This window comes from Erythrolamprus reginae, chromosome 2, assembly GCF_031021105.1.
Source record: "Erythrolamprus reginae isolate rEryReg1 chromosome 2, rEryReg1.hap1, whole genome shotgun sequence".
Classification (NCBI taxonomy): Eukaryota; Metazoa; Chordata; class Lepidosauria; order Squamata; family Dipsadidae; genus Erythrolamprus; species Erythrolamprus reginae.
Window position 1 is genome coordinate 324,536,689 of NC_091951.1, and position 24,870 is coordinate 324,561,558.

Below are 24,870 nucleotides of genomic sequence, written 5' to 3' on the forward strand. Positions count from 1 at the left end.
GATGATGTCTGCATGCACAGAAGGAAAAAGCCAGAATTTTTTAAATTTTTTTTTAAAAAGGTGGTGGTGCCCACGAACCAACACTTTCCTAACTGGACCCATGACATCATTGTGACATCACCAGCAGATTGCTACCCGTTCGAGTGAACTGGACAGAACTGGGAGGAACCTACCTCTGAAACACTGGATACATAGCACAGATGAATGACAACAACAAAAGAACCAATAACAAGACGGTTTTCAACAGGATTTATTTTCTTCTGCTTTCTGGAAATAAACTCCTATTTCATTTGTGATAAATATGGGAATTACTTTATCTAGCAAGGTAAATACCCACACACAGAGAGCAAAATAAAGATAAATGATTTCTAGAACCTTATGCTTAGTTTTTATAAAGGAAATTTCTGAGCCAAATTTCATTTAGCTGGCAGGCTCAGTATTTTTGTGTCAGCTTAGTATGGTGTTATTAGTCAAATGCACCTGGAGGGAAAAGGCTGGAAACCATAATGAATGAATATAATAAAAAAAGAATGCCAGCATCAAACAATAATTCTATAAACTGCCTTGTATAACACTCTTTATCCAATTAGAATATTTATATGTCAGAAGGGTGTAGACACCAGGATACTGAGACTCTCCACAATTTTTGCCAAAGGAAACGATGGCTCTTTGTTCCCCTTCGCATATCAAAGGACCACCAGAATCACCCTGCACAAGGGAGAAAAAGGGGTGGGTGGGGAGAAGAGAGATTTTGCATTATTTGCAGGTGTTGTATTTAATTTACTTATTTGTAAAGTCTCTATGTTTCTGTGGCTGGTACAGCGACTCTATATGCTTTTCGCTTTTAATGGACAATGATAATATACAATAATGAAGGATTCATGTCATTGCCATCTCCTGGTTAGACTACTATATTTATTTATTTATCTATTTATTACTGCTTACAGTCATGAGAATAAATACCAATAATATAACAGACAAGAGCGATAAATACGAAACCAGTATAATTTTATACCCCTAAAAGAAACATATATACACTAACTCATTCACGATCCCAGGCTCTCTGGAAAAGCCTGATCTTACTAGCCTTTCCCAAAGGCTAGTAGGGAAGGGATAAAGCAAATTTCTGGGGGCAGTTGGTTCCAAAGGGTTGGAGCTGCCACAGAAAAGGCTCTTCCTTGTGGCTCCACCAACCAATATTGTTTGGCAGATGGGACCTGGAGAAGGCCAACTCTGTGCGTCCTGATTGGTCATAGGGAAGTATGTGGTATAATGTCTGATTGGCACATTTTCATGCCTGAGTGTGGATCGGTTAGAAACTCGGTTGTTAAGAGAATCTGGCTGCTCTGCTCCCCCTTCCCCACTGTCTTTGCTTGTGACACTGTCGCAAAAGGGGGTCACATGACCTCAAGACACAACAACGGTCATAAGTATGAAATGGCGGCCAAGTATTGATCACGCGATCGTGGGGCTGCTGCAAAGGTTGTAAGTGTGAAAAAGGGGCATAAGTCACTTTTTCCAGGGCCGTTGTGACTTTGAACAGTCAGTAAATGAACCGTTGTAAATCGAGGACAACCTGTCTTCCCCCCTAGATGTTTTTTGTGGAGCTTCAAAATGGACTCCTGATCTGCTTCTAATCTGCACTGATCTGCACTGATCAGACAGATAATCCTCAACTTTTGTTCTGATCCCAATGAAGGCCAACGTTTCCATCTCCTGGTAAGACGGTTATTAAGTGAGTTCTGCCTCACTTTACTCCCTTTCTTGCCACAGTCGCTAAGTGAATCCCTGCAGTTGCTTGTCAGAAGATCCCAAAAGATGTTCACATAACCCTATTACATTGCCACCATCATAACTATGGACCAGTTGTCAAGTGTCCAAAGTTTGATCCAATAACCCCTTTATTTTTCTAACAAAGCACTTCCTTCCTAGAAGGAAGAATAGAAAGAATAAAATGGAAAAGAGGATTAAAAGGGGATACAAAAAATAAAAAAGAAAAGGGTTCAGTACAAAGTTCTGCTCAGATTAAAGAAATTGGAGTTTGAGAAGGGTTGATTGAGCTTGCAGTATTATTTTGTTAGCTCTTTTTTTAACTTCCTCCCTCCCTCCTTCCCTCCCTCCCTCCCTCCCTCCCTCCCTTCCTTCCTGCCTCCATTTCTCCTTCCTCCCTCCCTCCCCTCCTCCCTCCCACCCTTCCCCCCATCCCTCCTTCCTTCCTTCCTTCCTCTCCACTTCTCTCTTTCCCTCCCTCTCTTTCACTTTTCTTTCTTTCTATCCACTTCTCTCTCTCTCTTTTTCCTATTTTCTCTTTCTCTCATTGTTTCCCTCCAGGTCTCTCTCATTTCTGTGTACCTCTCCGTTCTCCCCCTTCTCTCTCTCATTTGTTTATCCTTCCTTTTTGCTCTCATTTCTCTCACTTTCATTTCTGTTTTTCTCTCTCTTTCCTCTCCCTTTTTCTTTCTCTCCCTTCTCTCTCATTTGTTTCCCCTCTTCTCCCTCTCTCATTCTCTCTCTCTATCTTTCTCTCATTTCTCTCCCTCTTTTGCCTCTATTTTCTCTCCCTCATTAGAAAAATAGAAACATAGAAACATAGAAGACTGATGGCAGAAAAAGACCTCATGGTCCATCTAGTCTGCCCTTATACTATTTCCTGTATTTTATCTTACAATATATGTTTATCCCAGGCATGTTTAAATTCAGTTACTGTGGATTTACCAAACACGTCTGCTGGAAGTTTGTTCCAAGGATCTACTACTCTTTCAGTAAAATAATATTTTCTCATGTTGCCTTTGATCTTTTCCATAACTAACTTCAGATTGTGTCCCCTTGTTCTTGTGTTCACTTTCCTATTAAAAACACTTCCCTCCTGAACCTTATTTAACCCTTTAACATATTTAAATGTTTCGATCATGTCCCCCCCCCTTTCCTTCTGTCCTCCAGACTATACAGATTGAGTTCATTAAGTCTTTCCTGATACGTTTTATGCTTAAGACCTTCCACCATTCTTGTAGCCCGTCTTTGGACCCATTCAATTTTGTCAATATCTTTTTGTAGGTGAGGTCTCCAGAACTGAACACAGTACTACAAATGTGGTCTCACCAGCGCTCTATATAAGGGGATCACAACCTCCCTCTTCCTGCTTGTTATACTTCTAGCTATGCAGCCAAGCATCCTACTTGCTTTTCCTACCGCCCGACCACACTGCTCACCCATTTTGAGACTGTCAGAAATCACTACCCCTAAATCCTTCTCTTCTGAAGTTTTTGCTAACACAGAACTGCCAATGCAATACTCAGATTGAGGATTCCTTTTCCCCAAGTGCATTATTTTACATTTGGAAACATTAAACTGCAGTTTCCATTGCTTTGACCATTTATCTAGTAACGCTAAATCATTTACCATATTACGGACCTCTCCAGGAATATCAACCCTATTGCACACTTTAGAGTCATCGGCAAATAGGCAAACCTTCCCTACCAGACCTTCCCCTATGTCACTCACAAACATATCAAAAAGAATAGGACCCAGAACAGACCCTTGTGGCACACCGCTTGTAACCTGTCTCTGATGTCAAGCTAACTGGCCTGTAGTTACCAGCTTCTTCTCTACTGCCCTTCTTGTGGATAGGCACAACACTGGCCATTCTCCAATTCTCAGGAACATCTCCTGTTAACAGGGATTGGTTAAACAAATCAGTCAGGGGGGTAGCAATGACAGATCTGAGTTCTTTAAGAACTCTGGGGTGGATGCCATCTGGACCCATTGCCTTATTTATCTTTAATCGTTCAAGTTCTTCTAAGACATTGGCTTCTAAGATAACTGGAGCTGAATCCGTACAGCTGGAAGCAATGCTATATCCCTCTATAGTATTATCCCTCTATAGTATATTATTTCTTTCCCTCCATCATTTTCTCATTTCTCTCCCTTTCTCTCTCTCATTCCCTCCCCCTCAAACTCCACCACTCTTTGCCTCTTTACTTCGCGCAGCCAGCAGCAGGGTGTAGAAGGGGGGGAAATGTGCGGACATCGCTCCGGTCCCTTCAGCTCGGAGATGGTGGCCGGGGGCACCGTGTGCCTCTTCTTTCCAGAGCGGCACCCCCGTTAAGAAGAAAGACTGTACGGAGGATCGGCATGGGTGGGTGTGGTCTGGATAGCTGGAGCAAATTGGTGGGGCTCTGACCCACGGGAGTTTCTTCCTGCTTGACAGCTTGGTTGCCAGTTGAAGCTGTCAGTTGGGGAGAAACAATTTTGTTTTCGGGTGCAGAGCCACATAGCCGTGCAGCCGCACACCTTACAGGAAACAGTGGTCCCATGTAGAGCGTGTTGCAATAATCAAAGCTAACTTTGGAACTGTGTCCTTCCAATTTTGGATGGCTGGGAGGGGGCCTCGCAAATGCCCCATTCAGTGCCCAATTCAGGTGGAAAAATGGGGCCACATTTGATATGTTAGAAATGTATAATTATACCTATGATTGATTGTAAGCGGTTGAAAGTATAACAAAAATCTTACACTATTAACCAGAGCATACAAAACTTTTGCCAGACCAATCCTTGAATACAGCTTTTCAGTATGGAACCCACACCAGATTTCGGACATAAACACTCTAGAAAATGTCCAGAGATACTTTACCAGAAAATCCCTTCACTCCTCCACTTGCAAAAGAATATCCTACAAATCTAGATTTACATTCCTAGATTTTCGCTGATTTTTTGCTTCCGCGCATTCGCCTGAGCCCCGCCTGCATGCACGTGCCTGCCAGCCGCCCACCTATACCCACCACCCATCCCGATAAACTGAGGCATATGCGGCCCCTCATTGGTTGGGATCATGAGTTGAGGACTGGCTGTACTTTTCAAAAAAAGAATCATCACATACTATAATACTGTCAATCTGGAAGGATCTATTATTCCAGATGTTGTGATTGAATTTATGATGGGAAGATTTTACTAATGTTACAGTATAGGGCTTTGATTTCTTAGAATACCAGAGGCATGCAGGTATGATTACTCATTCGTTCAAATTCTGCTTTCAGTATACTATTTTTGAGTTTCAAACATTCAGAGCAGGTAGATGGATATACAGTACTTACAGTACATGCGTCCCTGCCTCCTTTCTTGTCACCAGCACAGACCATATTCATTGTCACTGGAGGGTGTCTATCATAGTGCTTTTGATCATTGCAGGTGCTTCTTGCAATGACAGTGACATTAACTTCACGGAGGACGTCTGATGGTATTTTAGATTCACTCTCAATAACCCCCCAGCCAGCTACCAGGCACTGTGTTCCTTCCTGAAGGTCACCATACGCCCAGTTGACGATGGCGACGTTCTTGTTAAGTTTTGCTTCTTTATCAAGCTTAAATGAGACAAGAGGGAATGTCAAAAAGATTAATCTTTACATTAATAGTCAATATGGTGTGTAATGCATCACATGTTAGACTTGCAACTTGGAGAGTTCCCTATCTCAGCCTGACCTACATTGCAATATTGTGCAGACTCAATGGGTCCGAGAAGCAACATTTATACCATCTGAGCTGCTTGCAATAAAAACAAACCATAATAGGAATAGTAGCAACATTAATACTTTTAACGTATGGGTAATTTTACACCTGCTGATCATTTATATAGAAATAAGAATTCCTCCCTCTTGCTCTCCATCTCTGGATTGAAAGAGAAAAGCAATCAATTAATTGCTATTAATCCAATTAAAAATAATAATAACATTTCCAACATATTAGTGTGAGAATATTCTTTATTTCACTTCTGCCATTGTCAGTGGTGATTCCTATGCCAATCAAATGGGCCTCAACTGTCAGGTTCCTCTTATGGGCTGCTTGCCAGCCCTTTGAAGTAGGCCAGATCAACAACATGAATAAATAATTGTTTCTTCTTCGCTTCCTTTCTCAAGGCTAGAGCTGAATCCCTTGTATTTAGCTGCTTTCTGCAAGGGTATGTATATCTGTTTTAAGGCTTCCTCCGCGAAGTAGAGATGCGGAAGTAAATACACAATTTTTGGCTATGAACAGTATCACAAGCCTTCCCTTAACACTTTAAACCCCTAAATTACAATTTCCCATTTCATTAGCAACCATTTAGATTATTACTCACCATGCTTATTTATTAAAGTTTATTAAAAATATATATTTTTAAAGGCAGACAAAAGTTTGGCGATGACATATGATGTCATGGGGCAAAAAACCCCATGGTATAGGAAAAAAATCCTGCGAAGTATTTTTTAATTAATATTTTTTAAAACCGTGGTATAGACTTTTCGTGAAGTTCGAACCCGTGGAAATCGAGGGAACACTGTACATATAAAATTTATACAATTAAAACAAAGAACACATCTCAACAATGATCTCAACAATCTCCAATCCAGGTAGTCCTCAACTTTCAACCATTTGTTTAGCTGGTTTAGATTATGATGGCACTCAAAAAAAGTGACCAGTTCTCATACTTATGTCCATTGAAGCACCACTGTCATCATGTGATCAACATTTGTTCCCTTGGCAAATGGCATGGATTTATATGATGGTTGTGTCCACTGTTCCCTCTAAGGTGCGTGGCTGTGCGGCTGCGCATCCAAAAACGAACTGCAGTGCAGTGTTTTCCAACACTTTGGAGCGGGATGCCATTTCTCCCCACCTGACAGCTGCAACCAGTGGTGCCAGATCTGCCCCTCCCAAGACCGGATTCCCCACCGCAGCGCCCGCCTGCCCACATTGCAGAGTCTGTGGTGGCATACTAAGGGCATGTGATTGCTATTAGCAGCTTTCCTAGTTGGCTTCTGACCAGCAGAGTCAGTAGAGGGAAGCTGGATTTGAATGTTTCACTTAACACCTGCAATGATTAACTTAATAACCATAGCAAAAAAAAACAGTCATAAAATTTGCCATGAGTTATTTAATAACCACCTCACTTATAAATAGAAGTTCCAATCCCAAATATGGTTGTAAGTTAAGGACTCCCTGTACCCATAAAGAAAAGGAGAAACCATCCTTTACATGTATATTATTTATATATATCCTTTAGAATATACCTGAAGAAGCATAATGTCATTCTCCTTTGTGACACTATCAAAGTACGGGTGAGGAATTTCCCTGTTAACTTTGAAAACTTGCTTTGTTAGGTCTTTTTCTGAATGAATTCCAAGAATAACTTTAGTTTGATTTGTTCTAAAAAGGAAAGACAATAAAATAAAAATTGAGTAAAGTTCATTTCTAGCATGTATAATATGTTATAATCTCAGCTGAAGGATATTAAGTTTCATGATTAGGCAGTTCTATATTCTGTGTTTATTCAGAAATAAATTCTACTGTATTTAACATTGTTTATATCCTGGCACATTAATTTAAGATTTGGAGACCACAGGTTTTACTTCAATTTTCATTGCAGTATTATTTCAACAGTGAAAGTTAATATATATATATTGTCAGAAGATGCAAAATACTTTCAATGGCCTATTTCTGGCTACGTTAGGGGCTGGGCAGCAGGCAGGATGGGGTGGAACACTGTTCCAGCAGTGGAAATTATTTATTTATTGGATTTGTATGCCGCCCCTCTCCGAGGACTTGGGGTGGCTCAAAATATAAATGAAGCTGTGTGCCCAGCTCCAGTTGACCATCCCACCCTCTCGTCCTCCTCAAAAAGCGGCAGGGAGACCAGCACCAGCAGGGGTTGCAGGGGGTGCATTTCCTCCCCCCATATAGACAATCTAAGGGAAGTCAAATTATATGCCAATAACACCAATAATGTGCACGGAGGTGTGTGTTATTAATGTCATGCTTAACTTTACATGGAAAAGAAATATTGGGAAAGGGATTTTGAGAAAATAGAAAAATTCTCTAATACCATCTATGAAAATTGATTCCAATTTCTGACCAATAAGTATGCCAGCACAATCTTGTCTCCTATTTTGACCAGGTTTTTGGTTTATCACAGTTTGTCCCTACTGTGCTTCTAGCATTTCATCTGGTTAGAGCCCGACCATCTAAACAAGATTTGGGGGGTGGGATTGAGGTCAAAATAATTCCTTTTGGATTTTATGATCATGGAATTCAAATCAAAATCCACAGTAACTGAATTAAACATGCCTGGTATAAACATATATCCACCCTGTTGTGATTCCGTCTGAGGCCCCTCAGGGAACGGCTGATCCTCTGCCGGCTTCCTGCTCAGAGGGGGAGGATGAGGAACAGGAGGTTCAGGCAGACGGGGAGGAGGAATCTCAGGCTGAGGAAGAGGGAGGACAGCCAGAGTCCCCCGAGAGAGAGCTCTCCCCAGCAAGCAGCCTGGATTCCTTAGAGGAAAATGCACAAGCCATAATCGATCTGCGACAGAGAAGAGCAACACAACGAAGGGACCAATTAGCTAGGTACTTTCAGCACTAAAGAGGCAACAGCTGGGTTTGGGTGTGGTGCTCTCTGGAAAGGCTGAAAAGGCAGACCCACCCTTCCTGGCTTGTGGAGTATTATCTTTGGGAGTCTTGGGACCTGGCTGTGAACTTTGGCGTCTTGGAATTCTGGTTTGTGACTTTGACTACTGAAACCTTGGGGGGAAAAGGTGGGGGTCTTATTCTCTACAGTGGTGGGTGTGCCAGCAAGAAGTCTGCTGTATTGTCTGGCCATCAGGACTCTGCTGTGAAGTTTCATAGCCTGCCTGTTGGGAAGAACAGGTTTTTCTCTGTGTTTATTTTTCCAGTTATAAAGTGCTTTTGCTTTTACCAGCGTGTCTGGCTGTTTTTTCCAGTTGGTGTTGAAGTCTGGGGGCACCCAGACAGAACACACCCTAAGATAAAATAAAGGAAATAGTATAAGGGCAGACTAGATGGACCATGAGGTCTTTTTCTGCCCTCAATCTTCTATGTTTCTATGAATTAGAAAAAAAGTATCAGGAATACATATTTTCTTCTCTTTTAATTCCTTTTCTGTCGTCCCCCCCCCCTTTTTAGTATTTTCAATCTCTTTTTGTACATATTTATTGTACTGAGAAATTCTAGTAACACACACAGACATGTACATACAATCTATGGTTATCTACGGTTGACCTATCCAGATTCCTAAGAGGTCAGTAAGGGGCGACTACAAGTGCACTACAGTGCCTTCCGTCCCCTGTCCTATTGCTCTCCTATATCTCCTATACCTTTCTCCTATTCCTATATCTTCTTTTCTATTCTTTCTTAGATATATTTTACAATGAGTATCTCCTCTATAACCTTCTTCATGTATTTTTCTATGTGTGTGTGTGTGTGTGTGTGTGTGTGTGTGTGTGTGTGTGTATATATATATGTGAATGATGAGGCAGCAGCCATCTCGATCACCGGAACATAGAAACTTTAATAAAACCACTTAGCTTTCGTTAGCGTGCTGCTAACTTCGTCAGAGTATTAAAATGCCATGGGAGACAATCACCTTTATAAAGCATTATTCAGTCTGCTCATTGCCCGCGTCATAGGGCCACACCCTTCCCTCCCCTCTGCGGCAAGCCTAATTGTGGGCTTGCTCATGCTGGTTAAAGGGGGATCTACCGCTTTTACTCGTGTCTGTTGCCTCTTTCCCTCCCCAAGGGAGGAGGTGGAGTTATGAGGCAATACTTCGGAGGTGTTTGGTATTACTTTTTTCCCCCCATTATCGTTGTTACTTTCTATAGTGGTACATGTCTGCTCTTGCAATTTTTTTGCCCATGCCCTCGTCTTAGGTCTGCACTGTTCTAATCCCCCCTTGTCCCCTGTGTTGGAACTGCATTGTGCCCTTCCCCCTCTACCTCCATGTTGCTCCAGTATGTTCCCTTGCTTCCCGTTGGGGGTTGCTCTACCCTCATTTAGCTGGTTTCTATGCCCGGCCTGGGGAATTCTGTTAGGGGCTTTATCCAATCCTAATGACCTATCCCCTTTAAGTCGTTGCTGGTGCCTTAAAGCCTGGTATGCCGATGGCATATCAATATGTCTATTTAAAGTGTTGTATCCTGAAATGGCTACCTTGTAACGCTGTAAATAGTTTGTTCCTCTTTTCCAGCGCTGTCTGAGCCCAAGCAGGAAGTCGCTCCTGATTGGCTCAGACGCGGCCGGCTCTCGCTTTGGCGGGAACCGCAAAAGTATAAAAGAAGCGGCTTCTCCCTGCAGAGCCAGTCGGTACTCGCTGAATCGTCACTTTACCTTGCTGAGCTGTCACTTATTCTCTGAGCTGAATAAAAGTACCGATTGCTCAAACCCTGTCTCTGGGTCTACTTCACTGGCGACGAACGAACGGAAGAACTTCGCGTGCAACATGGACAAAATCCAGATCGGCCAGGCTCCAGAACTTTTCGATGCCGAGAAAATGACTTGGGACGAGTACATGGCCACCTTCGAGATATTCCTCGAGGCGGCGGGAATGCAGGACGCCGGAGCCGATCGCAGACGGGCTATTTTTCTAAACTACTGCGGCGCAGAGATCCGTAGACTTGCCCAAACTCTCACCGAACCAGAACAAGCAAGAGCCACAGCGTGGGACGTCCTTCAACAGAAACTAGCGAGCCATTTTAAACCAACCAGACCAGCCGTGGTTTACCGGCATCAATTTCACATGATGGCTCAGAGAGAAACCGAGTCGATAAGCCAATTCACAACGCGGCTTCGAACGGTACTCGCTCAATGCAAGTTTCAAGATCCGGAAGCTCGCCTCACCGACGCCTTGATTTTCGGCATGAAGAACCACACAGTGAGAAGTAAACTCCTCACCGAAGATGAGCCGACTCTACAAACCGTAATCAAATTAGCGCAAACCGCGGAAGCAGCCGACGCAGCGGCAAGAGAATTAAAAGAGCACGGAAGGCGAGAAACCATTGCCAAGATCGACGCCGAGTCTCCCAGCGCCATGGGAACAGACGTCCGCGGCCAGCTAACTAGCAACGGGGACGACTGCCTCCTCCTGCAAGACCAACCGAGACACCCTAGAGCTACTCATCCAGCCCCCTGCGCGGGCTGCCGGGGAAATCACCAGCGCCATCGATGCCCGTTCCGCGACACCACTTGCCGCCGTTGCAACCGGAGAGGCCACATCGCCATCGCATGCAGGGCAACGGCACCAGAAGAAACTTTTGCCACACAACAATACCAGCGACCCCAAAACCACCCCCCCCAATCGCGAGAAAGGAGACCGTTCCGCAACTCGGGTCAAAGGAATTACCCCACCGCTAACCGAGACTACAATAGAGGTAACTCTCAATATTCCGTGAATAACACGGCAACCAAAAAGGGGGCTAAAATTGTTATCTCGTTGTTGCTAAATAACCAGCCTTGCTCAATGGAGCTAGATACGGGTTCGAGATATACCATCATGCCCTGGGAAAAATTTAAGCTATATATGCCTAATGTGTCTGAGGCTGACCTAATTCAAACCTCTTTGGTGATCAGAGACTTCCAAGGGGGGGTAATCTCGGTCCTGGGAACTGCAAATGTACCTATTGTATTTAAGAATGTCAAATGTACCCTTCCCATGCTTATTGTGACGGGGGCCAAACACTCCCTGCTAGGGCTAGCATGGATGGAACCGTTGGGGATTGAAATTTCGGGTGTGTATAATGTAAACTGTGATATTATGCCTAACTTTGTGAAAGAGTTCCCTGAAGTGTTCAGCCCCACCTTAGGATTATATAAGGGAACCCCCATATCTTTCTCTATTGACCCCAAGGTCCCACCAGTTAGACTGAAACCTCGCAGGGTTCCCCTCCCGCTTCTCCCCAAGCTAGACTTACAGCTGGACAAACTCATTAGTCAAGGTATCTTGGTCCCTGTGGAACAGGGGCCATGGGAAACTCCCATAGTGACACCCCTGAAGCCAGATGGCTCCTTAAGAGTTTGCGCTGATTACAAATCAACCCTGAATAAGGCACTCCAACACCACCCCTACCCCATTCCGGTTGTGCAACAACTCTTACACTCCCTGGGGGAGGGGAAAAGGTTCGCAAAGATCGACCTGGCGCAGGCTTACCAGCAACTTCCGGTCGATGAACAAACAGCAAACGCTCAAACAATTGTAACGCACAGGGGGGCTTTCAAATGCACGAGGTTACAGTTTGGGGTGAGCATAGCCCCAGGGATATTCCAGAGCATCATGGAACGCCTATTGTCAGGGGTAAATGGGGCCATCCCATATTTTGATGACATCTTAATTGCAGGGGAAAACCAGGAACAAGTGAACAAAAGAATAAGGGAAGTACTTAAGAGGCTACAGGACAAAGGGTTACGAATCAAGCCTGATAAATGTGTCTGGGGAACTAACAGTATTGAATTCCTAGGATATAAAATAGATAAGGAAGGTATCCACCCCACAACTGAGAAGCTGAGAGCAATTAGAGAAGCCCCAGAGCCACGAGATAAGAGTGAGTTGCAAGCATTTTTGGGCCTCCTTAATTTTTATTCCGTTTTTTTAAAGCAGAAGGCAACAGTAGCAGAGCCTCTCCATCGTTTACTCCAGAAGGAAGCCCGCTGGACATGGGGGAAAATTGAACGTGAAGCCTTTGCTCAAATAAAAAATTTACTAACTTCTAAAAGTGTAGTAGTCCAATATAGTGCCTCACTACCCATTAGGCTCACGTGCGACGCTTCGCCGTACGGCATAGGAGGAGTCCTAGCTCACGTTCTACCTAATCAGACAGAGGCCCCAATAGCATTTTTTTCAAGAACCATGACCAGCACGGAGAGAAATTATAGCCAGTTAGACAAGGAGGCTCTGGCATTAGTGGCAGGGGTAAAGAAGTTTCACAATTACATTTTTGGAAGAAATTTTGAGCTAGTCACTGACCACAAACCCCTACTAGGCCTGCTAGCCCCCAACAAGCCCACTCCACCTTTTATGTCTCCAAGACTAATCAGATGGGCCCTTTTCCTCTCTGGGTATCAGTATGAGCTCACCCACAAGGGGGGGAAGGAAATCAATCATGCAGACGGCCTCAGCAGATGCCCCATAGCAGACTTGGTAGAAGACCCTGTTCCAACCACAGACGTGCTAATGATAGAACTCGAGGAAAACCCACTAACCACAGCAAAAGAGGTAGCTGCACACACGCAGCAAGACCAAATCCTGAAACAAGTAGTGAACTGTGTTCTAAAGGGATGGCAAAATGATATTGTTAAACCTGAATTGTGTGATTTTAAGAACAAAAGGCTTGAATTGTCATATGTAAAAGGTTGTTTGCTGTGGGGGGATAGAGTGATCATCCCCAAACGCCTAAGGGAAAAGGTACTCAGAATGTTACACGTGGGCCATCCTGGGATTGTCAGGATGAAGAGCCTAGCAAGGGGGCATTTATGGTGGCCAGGGCTTGATGCTGATATTGAAAGTTGGGTTTCAAAGTGTGACCCGTGCCAAGAGTCTAGGCCCAATCCCCCCAAAACAACTCCGGCTGAGTGGGAACAGCCTGCTGGCCCTTGGTCTAGGATCCACATTGATTTTGCTGGCCCAGTGGGGTCTCAGTATTTCCTAATAGTGGTTGATGCTTTCTCCAAATGGTTGGAAATAATAGCAATGAACAACATAACCACAAGTGCCACTATCAAGGTATTGAGCAGACTGTTTGCATCCCATGGTTGCCCTGATCTATTGGTGTCTGACAATGGACCGCAACTAACAGCCAGGCAATTCGAATTATTCCTAGATGGCCTGGGGGTCAGACATGCCCTCATCTCGCCTTACTCGCCCTGGGCTAACGGGTTGGCAGAACGTTACGTAAGGGTGGCAAAAGAGGCATTGCACAGGTCAGGCCCTGGAGATGTGCAACAGAACTTGGACCAATTCTTATTAACCCAGCACATTACCCCTAACTCGCACACACATGTAAGCCCTGCAGAGTTATTGATGGGGAGAAAGTTGAGGTCACCACTAGACAGGTTAAACCCAAGGTTCTGTTTGAATAATAACCAAATGTGCATAAAACCAGAAAGAGAAATGTATTTGGGTCAAAATGTATATGTAAAATGCTTTGATGGAAATGTAAACTGGATGAAGGGAATTATTGTTAAGCAAAATGCACCCAAGACTTATATTGTTAAACTGGAGGATGGTCGTTTGTGGAAACGACACATAGACCACATTCGGAAACGAACTGAAAACCAATTACAACAACCCGCTGACTCGGACTCTCCCCCCTCAACAGACTTTTATACATTGCCCGAACTAAGAAACACGCAGAGAGACTTATCGGGCCAGGGGGAACCATCCAGCGACGCCGAGCCATCCTCGTCCTCCGAGGCCTTCGTTGGGCCCGCCAGGCCTAGTCCACCGCACCGGGAGAACAGCGGCGAGCCATCCTCCACAGTCAGTGGCGAAGGAGAAAATGGACTGCGCAGGTCAGCGCGAGAGTCTCGAAGGCCTCACCGATTGGACGACTTCGTCACGTGGCTTTCTTGATGGATGGGTCCAACTATGAGGGGAGGGGTGTTGTATCCTGAAATGGCTACCTTGTAACGCTGTAAATAGTTTGTTCCTCTTTTCCAGCGCTGTCTGAGCCCAAGCAGGAAGTCGCTCCTGATTGGCTCAGACGCGGCCGGCTCTCGCTTTGGCGGGAACCGCAAAAGTATAAAAGAAGCGGCTTCTCCCTGCAGAGCCAGTCGGTACTCGCTGAATCGTCACTTTACCTTGCTGAGCTGTCACTTATTCTCTGAGCTGAATAAAAGTACCGATTGCTCAAACCCTGTCTCTGGGTCTACTTCATAAAGAATTTTCATTAGAGAACCAGGCTTCTTTTAGGAGGCGACCTCCCTTGGTTTCATCTCGCGCCAGAATCTCAGTTCCCTGGAAATCGAAGCCATGATCCTGCTCCTCCATGTGTATCCAAATCTGGGAACGCTGTTCATGACGTCGGACCGCCAATTTGTGTTCGTGTATACGAGTTCTCAATCTTTTTGCCGTTTCCCCCAACATAGTGGTGTGCACAATTATTGCAGTTTATACGGTAAATTACCGAGGAGGACTCCTCCTTCACTAAGGTTTCCTTTGGGCGCATTACTGATTTTCTCAAAGTTTGATCTGGCTTATGCGCTACTTTGACCCCGTGGGGTGCCAGTATGCGTGCGGCTGTTTCGGATACCCCTTGTATGTATGGGAGTACCCTCCACGCTGATGTTTCATTTGCGCTTTCAGTAGGTTGCCGGAGTCTGGGTGTGACGCACATACATATACCCGTGAAAATCTACGAAAACACACATATATATACCCACTAAAACCCTCATTGTGTATTGGACAAAATAAATACATAAATATATATATAAACATACACAAACATAAATTGAATTTCTTTGCTTTGTTGTCACCACTAACATTTATGCCCAGAAGCTGGGATCAGTGAACGGTTTACCTGAAAGATTATAACCACCAGAACAATTTTACTTGAGTTGAAACTTTAGGTTTGCTCATCCCTAATTTTCATACTATCTTGAAAAAAATAAAAATAATACAACATTTTAAAAATAAATAAATAAAAACCTAGGAAAACATCAAAACTTACATTTCGCAGTGAGCTGCTGTTAATACCCAATTTGATTCGATGAGGGTCCCCCCACAAAGCTCTGAGCCAGTAATCTTGGCCATAAAAGGTCTTGAATGTGGAACTGATTCTCTTCCTCCAATGATCTGGGCACAGTCATCTAAATAGAATGAAGAAGCCAAGCTAATCACGAGTCACAAAATGCAACTTTAAGTTAATCCATTAGCTAAAGAGGAAAAAGAAGCCTGGCGGTGCGCGAATTATATAACTATAAACCAAAATCAGCAAAGTTTGGTAGCAATAGGGGTTCATTTTCTTGCTAAGTACCTGCATTTCAATACATTGTTAAGATGATTGGCTTGGTGCAGTGTAACACTTGTTTGGCTGTTGTGTTCCGTAGTACCTTGTGGAACTTGGGGTACTGCCGTCTTTGCATTAGGACATCTAGGTTAGATGGCGAGATCTCTAGATTGCAGTCCTTAGTTTGTAGCTTGCAGGCAGAAGTGGAAAGATTGTCCCAGCCACGTGCTGTAATGCAGCCATGTGTGCAGCCTCCACTTCCACAGCGCCCCCCGAGGAGGAGGGCTGTGTGGACAACTGTTGGTTCAGGAAGATTACGTGCAGTTGAACAAAAACATAGCAATTTTGGTCTCTCTGTATCCAATTCCTATAATGTTCTTGCGGATTTAAATGGTAAGGATGTTGTAGATATCAGCAAGGCCCCTCAGGCGGAGAATGAGGGGATGTTCAAAGGAGAAGTTGTTGTAAATGAGGAGCATAGTGTCACCAAACCAAGTCCAGTTAGTAGAAATAAAGAGAGGACACATGTTCTTGTGGGTGACTCGATTGTCAGAGGTGTTGATTTGGGACAGAGGAAGGATGTGGTGAAGGTGATGAGGTGTCTCCCAGGAGCCACTGCCCACAGGGACAGGAGGCGGATTACAAACATTGTCAAGGCTGTGAGTAAAGGTAATAAAGTTGATGTGGTGGTGCATCTTGGCACAAACGATTTGTCCCAGAGAAATGTTAATGTAGTAAAAAGAGATTTTCAATGTCTAAGTGTGGAGCTGGGTAAAATAACTGATTCAGTGACTTTCTCAGAGGTGTTACCGGTTTGTGGCCAGGAGGATAAAACAACTTGTATCAGAGAGTTTAATGTGTGGTTAAGGCAGTGGTGTAAAGCTGAAGGTTTTGGCTATGTAAGTCATGATGTCAGTAGGTGGTCTAATAGGGAGTTGTTTAAGAGGGATGGTTTGCATCCATCATACAGAGGTACCCAGGTGCTCGGTGAGGAATTCAGAACTTTTTTGGACAGGCATTTAAACTAGGTAAAGGGGACAGAGATGTACCAGATGTGGAGGATTTCTGTCCCCGACCAATGAGGATAAATCAGTTTCTGGAAGCTTATGAAAAGGGAGCTGTAAATAAAATAGATGTAGTTGTTGATGATAAGGGGCAAACTAATAATGAAAATAATGTTCTTCGGGTAATGTACACGAATGCTAGAAGCTTGAGCAACAAGCTCTGTGAGTTAATGGCCATAATATCTAGAGATAATTTGGATCAGGTTGCCATAACTGAGACATGGTTTAAGGATTCTAATGAATGGGAAATATCCATACCAGGATATACACTGTATAGGAAGGATAGAATAGAGAGAAGGGGAGGTGGAGTAGCCATTTATGTTAAAGGAAGTCTAAAAACAATACTAATTCAAAATACAAGTAAAGATCTAGAGACCCTCTGGATTTGTATGCAAAATAAAGACGGTTCTGTCATTAGAATTGGGGTGATCTATAGGCCTCCAGGGCAACCTGAGGAACATGACAACAAGATGGTGGATGAAATTACCCTAATGGCAGTAAAGGGAGATATTGTGGTTATGGGTGATTTCAACATGCCTGATGTTGACTGGAATATCCCCAGTGCCCTTACATGCAAAAGTAAGAATATAGTAGAGGCCTTTACAGGAGCAGCTCTGGCACAGCTAGTTAAGACACCAACTAGAGGGGAGAATATTCTAGATTTAGTTTTTACAAATGGGAATTGGGTTTCAGAGGTCAAGGTGGGAGAAAATTTAGGTTGCAGTGACCATCTATGTTTGTGGTTTGATGTAAAAACTGATTGTGAGCAATCCTATACTGCAACCAAAGTATTGGATTTCAGAAAAACAAATTTTAATGCAATGGGGGAATATTTAAATAATGAATTAAAGGGGAGGGATAAAATGGCAGGAGCGAGCACCCAGTGGACTGTATTAAAAAAGGCCATCTTAAAAGACTTTATGTAAAGCAAATAACTAAAGGTAAAAGGAAGAAGAAACCGCTATGGTTTAGCAATGATGTAAGGGCTATAGTCAATGAAAAAAAAGGCTGCCTATAGGGGGTATAAAGAGTCTGGAAGTATAGCTGATAGAGAGGTGTATAAAATGAGACAGAAGGAGGCGAAACAGATAATATATGCTGCTAAAGCCTCAAAAGAGGAAGAAACAGCAAAATCTGTAAAGAAGGGGGATAAAACCTTCTTCAGATATATTAGTGATAGGAAGAAGAAAAACTGCAGCATCACAAAGCTTAGTACCGGGAATAATACATGCATTGATGGGAATAAGGAGATTGCTGACCATTTCAATAGCTACTTCTGTTCAGTTTTCTCAAAAGACCCCTTACAAAATAATACTATAGAGGGATATAGCATTGCTTCCAGCTGTACGGATTCAGCTCCAGTGATCTTAGAAGCCGATGTCTTAGAAGAACTTGAACGATTAAAGATAAATAAGGCAATGGGTCCAAATGGCATCCACCCCAGAGTTCTTAAAGAACTCAGATCTGTCATTGCTACCCCCCTGACTGATTTGTTTAACCAATCCCTGTTAACAGGAGATGTTCCTGAGGATTGGAGAATGGCCAGTGTTGTGCCTATCCACAAGAAGGGCAGTAGAGAAGAAGCTGGTAACTACAGGCCAGTTAGCTTGACATCAGTTGTAGTTAAAATGATGGAGACTCTACTCAAAAAGAGGATAAATCAGCATATAAAAAACAATAACTTATTGGACCCAAATCAGCATGGCTTTACTGAAGGAAAATCATGTCAGACTAATCTCATTGAGTTCTTTGACTATGTCACAAAGGTGTTGGATCAAGGTGGTGCCGTGGATATTGCCTATCTGGACTTCAGTAAAGCCTTTGATACGGTTCCACATAAAGAGCTGATAGATAAATTAGTGAAGATTGGACTTAATCCCTGGATAGTTCAGTGGATTTCAAGCTGGCTGAAGCATAGACATCAGAGAGTTATTGTTAATGGCGAGTATTCTGAGCAGAGACAGGTTACAAGCGGTGTGCCACAAGGGTCTGTTCTGGGTCCTATTCTTTTTAATATGTTTGTGAGTGACATAGGGAAAGGTTTGGTAGGGAAGGTTTGCCTATTTGCTGATGACTGTAAAGTGTGCAATAGGGTTGATATTCCTGGAGGGGTCTGTAATATGGTAAATGATTTAGCGTTACTAGATAAATGGTCAAAGCAATGGAAACTGCAGTTTAATGTTTCCAAATGTAAAATAATGCACTTGGGGAAAAGGAATCCTCAATCTGAGTATTGCATTGGCAGTTCTGTGTTAGCAAAAACTTCAGAAGAGAAGGATTTAGGGGTAGTGATTTCTGACAGTCTCAAAATGGGTGAGCAGTGTGGTCGGGCGGTAGGAAAGGCAAGTAGGATGCTTGGCTGCATAGCTAGAGGTATAACAAGCAGGAAGAGGGAGATTGTGATCCCCTTATATAGAGCGCTGGTGAGATCACATTTGGAGTACTGTGTTCAGTTCTGGAGACCTCACCTACAAAAAGATATTGACAAAATTGAATGGGTCCAAAGACGGGATACAAGAATGGTGGAAGGTCTTAAGTATAAAACGTATCAGGAAAGACTTAATGAACTCAATCTGTATAGTTTGGAAGACAGAAGGAAAAGGGGAGACATGATCGAAACATTTAAATATGTTAAAGGGTTAAATAGGGTTCAGGAGAGAAATGTTTTTAACAGGAAAGTGAACACAAGAACAAGGGGACACAATCTGAAGTTCGTTGGGGGAAAGATCAAAGGCAACATGAGAAAATATTATTTTACTGAAAGAGTAGTAGATCCTTGGAACAAACTTCCAGCAGACGTGGTTGGTAAATCCACAGTAACCGAATTTAAACATGCCTGGGATAAACATATATCCATTGTAAGATAAAATACAGGAAATAGTATAGGGGCAGACTAGATGGACCATGAGGTCTTTTTCTGCCGTCAGTCTTCTATGTTTCTATGTTTCTAAGCCAACACAACATGCGAATGTTTCATCATACAAAGTGCTCACAGATTGTGTTATAATGGGGTATCACAAACCAATCAAAGCAATATTCCTTTTTTTGCACTTATTAACACATTTCATTCCTTTAGATTGCAGCACTTCCAGTTTTGGTATGTTATCTTGAACTTTTAGGGATTACATCTGGAGAACACAGGATCAAAGAAATACACTTTTATTGTGCTTGGTAATAGCTAAATGTAATGATTACTTTTCAGATTTTTGTAAAAAGTGTATCTTTGTATGACATCTTGTGTACTGAATATCTGAATGAATTGTGACATGTGTCTGTAAGAGCATTAGTTCACAATGTTACTAGATAGCCTGACAATCCTATTCTAAAAAGCTAAATGTTCTGCATGACAGTAAAGACATTTGATTTAAATATAAACTTAGTTTATTAAGTTTAATTTAAATTTTAATTTAAAATTAATTGTTATTTAATTTTAGTACTTGAGCAAATCATGAAATGCTTAAAATTAAGTACCAATTAATTTTAAATTAAGAATCAATTTATTTTAAATTAAAGTTTAAATTAAACTTAATAAACTAAGTTTATATTTAAGTTCACTTTCACCCTTTTTTATATTATCACATGTCTATTTTTCTTCCTATGTATTTGTGTATTGGACAAATGAATAAATAAAAATGTCTTTATTGATGGATACAATGCAAAGTTAGTTAATACTTTTATTTATGTTGTGCTTTATTGAAAGAAATAGAAAAGAGAGAACAAGAATGAAGGAGTAGTAACAGAGAAAAGATAAGAAGAGAAGAATAAAAATTCTCCCTGTTTCTCTCTCCCCCCTTCATCCAGGCTTTGTTGAGGAAGATTGATGCTTCTTCTGTTCTCATCTAGGTTTATATTCTCTGCCAACACTTTCCCAATAACCAATTCAATGGCCACATCTCCAATTAGTCAACAGGATGTCACGACATCTCTGCTGCAGACACTCAAAAGGAAAAAGCAATACAAAGGGAGCAAACTTACTAAGGGCTATTCATGTTGCCCTTATACTTTGAGACTGTGGGTTTCTGATGCAATGATACAAATGCTTAATAATTAAATCCTGCAATCCTGCACCATGTCTACAAAAATAACCCCCAATGTTGAAACTCTAGAGAAAGTGCAGAAGAGAGCAACCAGGATGATAAGGGGACTAGAAACTAAAACATACGAAGAACAGTTGCAGGAACTGGGCATGGGCATTCTGGCGAAGAGAATGACCTGGGATGACATGATAACAGTGTTCCAATACCTGAGGGGCTTCCACAGAGGGTGTGTGTGTGTCAGGCTGTTTTCCAAGGCACCAGAATTCCAGACAAGGAATAAGGGATAGAAATCGACCAAGGAGAGATTCAATCTGGAAATATCGAGAAACTTTCTGACGGTGAGAGTGATCAACCAGTGGAACAGCTTGCCTGTGGAGGTTGTGAGAGCTCCACCACTTGGGACTTTCAAAGGGAGATTGGACTGCCATTTGTCGGAAATGGTGTAGGGACTCCTGCTTGAGTGGGGGGGTCAGACTAGATGACCTACAAGGTCCCTTCCAACTCTAATAAATGTAAATGTAAATCAATTTGTATGCAAGGATAAACCCAACATTTTATTCAAGTTGTCCTTTCCTGATACAATTCTAAACTCTGGTACTATGTGGGTTAGGTGTGATATGGTCAAAAGCAAAAATCTCATTAATCTAATACAACAACTGTGTATTGATGTTAACCACACCTGTCACTTAAAGGCTGTGAGGTTTCATGAACAGGAGAAAAGATGTCAGATTTGGACTCTTCTACATGTAGATATATGTTTGTGTTTGTGCATGTATACAAAACTATATGCAATATATATTTCCTGAATCTTACAATAGTTGCTTTCCCCCCATTACTCATGGTTTTTCTAGTATCTGTAATAAAACAATCTTCTTAAAAATTGTAGCTTTGAATATTTTCTGTGGGTCTTCTAAATTGCCAGTATCAGTGCAGCCTGAAGGTGACCTGAGCTATTTTCTCTTCATCACTGTCCAAATTCAAAGAGAAATCCATACATTTGAAAGAAACTGGGTTTCCCCTTTCATTGATTGTTCTGAAGGGACATTATCAGAAATGAAAAGGAATGAACAACAAAAAAAGTAGTATAATTTAGCACTTACCTCTGGGAATGCCGAGGAGAAAAATCACAACAGTGATCCACAAGCTCATTAGAGGGACCATCTCTGCTTTTTTGTGTTTCTCCACATCAAAACACAGAATGTATATATACTGAGGATGATAAGAAAGTAGTTGTTGGTTTTAGGTTATAAAGGGCATTCTTTTACACAATGTGAAACTGGAACACGATAAGATGTTCAAAGTTATTTTCATTTTCATTCCTAGTATGGCGACTTTTTGATACTTACCAACATGGTTAATGAGTTTGCCTTTAACTATGTTTGTGAGAGATGTGTGGTTTGGGTTGCTGAATAAAAATTCTAGGATGAGGCTATGGAACAAGTAAAATATCATATATAGGTGATAATTTACTCTTTATTCCGAGAAAAAGTTGCATTAATAAAAGAAAAATGAGTTTCCTAAAATGTCCACTCTACATACATGAAGATAAAATGTTTGATGTGTGGCTGCTTCTCCAGCTCCATTAAGACAATGAAAAGATTCTCTGGACAACTTTTATTAATTGGCGAGTGATGATTCTGCATGGGCAATTTTGATGAAACAAAAGACATTCTAAATATAACTTGTTTTTGTGTCTTTCTTTCCCATCATCCCAGTTTTGCTTTTGAAATGCTTAAGTTTTTAAAGTTATTGTCTGATTGTTATAGGGTGACTACCCTAAACTCTATAGCTGTGAGGGTGAAGCTATGGCATGGGTGCCACATGTGGCAGGTGGAGCCGTATCTGCTGGCACACGAGCCGTTGATCTAGCTTGGCTCCAATATGCATGTGTGTGCTGGCCAGCTGATTTTTGGCTTGCCCAGAGGTTCTGGGAGGGCATTTTTGGCTTCCAGAGAGTCTCCGTGGTGTGTGGGTGAGGATGTCTTTACCTTCCCCTGGCTTCAGAGAAGCCTTTGGAGCCTGGGAAGGGCAAAGCATGAGCCTACTGGGCCCATCAGAAGTTGGGAAACAGGCCATTTTCAGCCTTCAGAGGACCTCCAGGGGGTGGGGGAAGCTGTTTTCGCCAACCCCAGGCATTGAATTATGGGCGTGGGCATTTGCGCATTCATGATAGCGTGCACACATGCTCTTTTGAAACCCGAAGGAAAAAAAAGTTCACTATCACTGCTATCGCCATTTCTCTTTCCATATTACCAGTTGAACCAAAGACAGGCTACAAGAATGGTGGAAGGTCTCAAGCATAAAACGTATCAGGAAAGACTTAATGAACTCAATCTGTATAGTCTGGAGGACAGAAGGAAAAGAGGGGACATGATTGAAACATTTAAATATGTCAAAGGGTTAAATAAGATCCAGGAGGGAAGTGTTTTTAATAGGAAAGTGAACACAAGAACAAGGGGACACAATCTGAAGTTAGTTGGGGGAAAGATCAAAAGCAACCTGAGAAAATATTATTTTTCTGAAAGTAGTAGATCCTTGGAACAAACGTCCAGCAGACGTGGTTGGTAAATCCACAGTAACTGAATTTAGACATGCCTGGGATAAACATAGATCTATCCTAAGATAAAATACAAAAGATAGTACAGTATAAGGGCAGACTAGATGGATCATGAGGTCTTTTTCTGCCCTCAGTCTTCTATGTTTCTAAATAGCATCTTAGTTTGATGTCCACACGATAGTTAAAAGATGAGGACCGGTTTCTTGTGGCAGAATATTGGAACAAAGATATCAGCCAATAAAAAGACCAAGACATACAGGGCAATGTGTTAAATCACCAGAGGGATGAAAGCAGCATCAGAATGAAACTGTAGTGGTTATAAAGAGTAAATTGCACCTTTAAGTCAAGAAAAAGTCAGGGACTATTTCAGGGGCTTCTTCCTAGAATTGAGTTGAATGCTTATCTAGTCATGCTTAAGAGCAATATGAGCTTAGAGTCTTGTTAAAATCTGCTAAGGACTAGAAAATTCTTCTAATAACATAGTAAATTGTTACAAATCACTGGTGAAGAAATTATCTCAGAGCAACACCAAGTTAGCGCCACATATTTTTCTGCCCAGTAGAGGGCTCACAAAGCCATTGTATGTCATGTTGCTAAATTACCGTACATTGTTCACTTATCCCTTTCTAGTTTCATCGGGCATTTTACCATCTTTCCAATAAATTGGGTTTCCAAAGAGTTATTATTTTAGCAGGTTTCATAAGTTAAATTCTACCCAGGTTTATCTGCCTTATTGTCACCATGTCATAGAAGACACCATAAAGATACTATTTTAGAAAGAAGGTTGCAGTCTACCTAATAGTCATTTCTGAAAATGGCTATTAGGCTTTCTGCTGAAGACTAAACTTTTGCTTTGAAAGTGTAAAAATATAGGGCATTCTGGTGAAGTGATGGTAGGTAGATGGGAAATACCTGGGAGACAAAGCAGAGACATTGCTGAGAATGTGGTCAGATAAGAGTCAGAAAAGCTCATAGACAGGCAGAGCAAGAGACCCTCCCTATTTTCTTGGGATGTAAAGGAGATGGGAGAGAATTCAGCTTTAAGACTTACATGATCCTGTCCATGTAGCCTTATTTTAAAAAGTGGAATTAATTTATCTGGTTCACTTGGTGGGGATGACAGATAATGTAATAAAACTGAATTGTATCATGTGTCTATTTTTATATCTGGTTTTTTTATTATTTGTTTCAAAAAATTCAATTTTTTTTTTAAAAAGCTGAGTGAAGGGAATGTGTAGCATTTCCAAATCTTATCCTCCTCCTCCTCCTCCTTTTTTCTTCCTTCCTTCATTTCTTTCTTTTTCTTTTTCTTTCTTTTCCAGTTCCAGACTACTCTTAAATCCAAATTCTTAATTCACCTTTTATGTAGTACCAAAATAAACCAGGATCTAACTCTATAGATTCTTCTGTACATGGTCGTGTTCAGAATAATCAGCCATCACAGAACTC

General features: G+C 42.0%; 1 protein-coding gene across 1 annotated transcript; it reads right to left on the reverse strand.

The window, feature by feature from the left end:
- Window positions 1–386: 386 nt before the first annotated feature.
- Window positions 387–22,025, reverse strand: LOC139159610 (granzyme A-like). The gene is made up of 5 exons (XM_070736909.1): window positions 21,965–22,025; window positions 15,485–15,623; window positions 7,041–7,176; window positions 5,091–5,357; window positions 387–708 (listed from the first exon to the last, which is right to left on the reverse strand). Exons 1-5 carry the CDS (start codon window positions 22,023–22,025, stop codon window positions 553–555), a joined length of 759 nt encoding a protein of 252 aa, XP_070593010.1. The 3' UTR covers window positions 387–552.
- Between the last annotated feature and the right edge of the window lie 2,845 nt (window positions 22,026–24,870).

Bases quoted from the DNA above. Each gene is read 5' to 3' on its own strand.
- LOC139159610 (XM_070736909.1), bottom strand. From the start codon at position 22,025: ATGGTCCCTCTAATGAGCTTGTGGATCACTGTTGTGATTTTTCTCCTC. The intron at 7,177-15,484 runs GTAAGTTTTGAT...TTTCCTTTTTAG, and splicing joins ACAGCAGCTCACTGCGAAAT to AACAAATCAAACTAAAGTTA. The intron at 709-5,090 runs GTAAGTACTGTA...TCCCTTGTGCAG, and splicing joins GAGGCAGGGACGCATGTACT to GGTGATTCTGGTGGTCCTTT.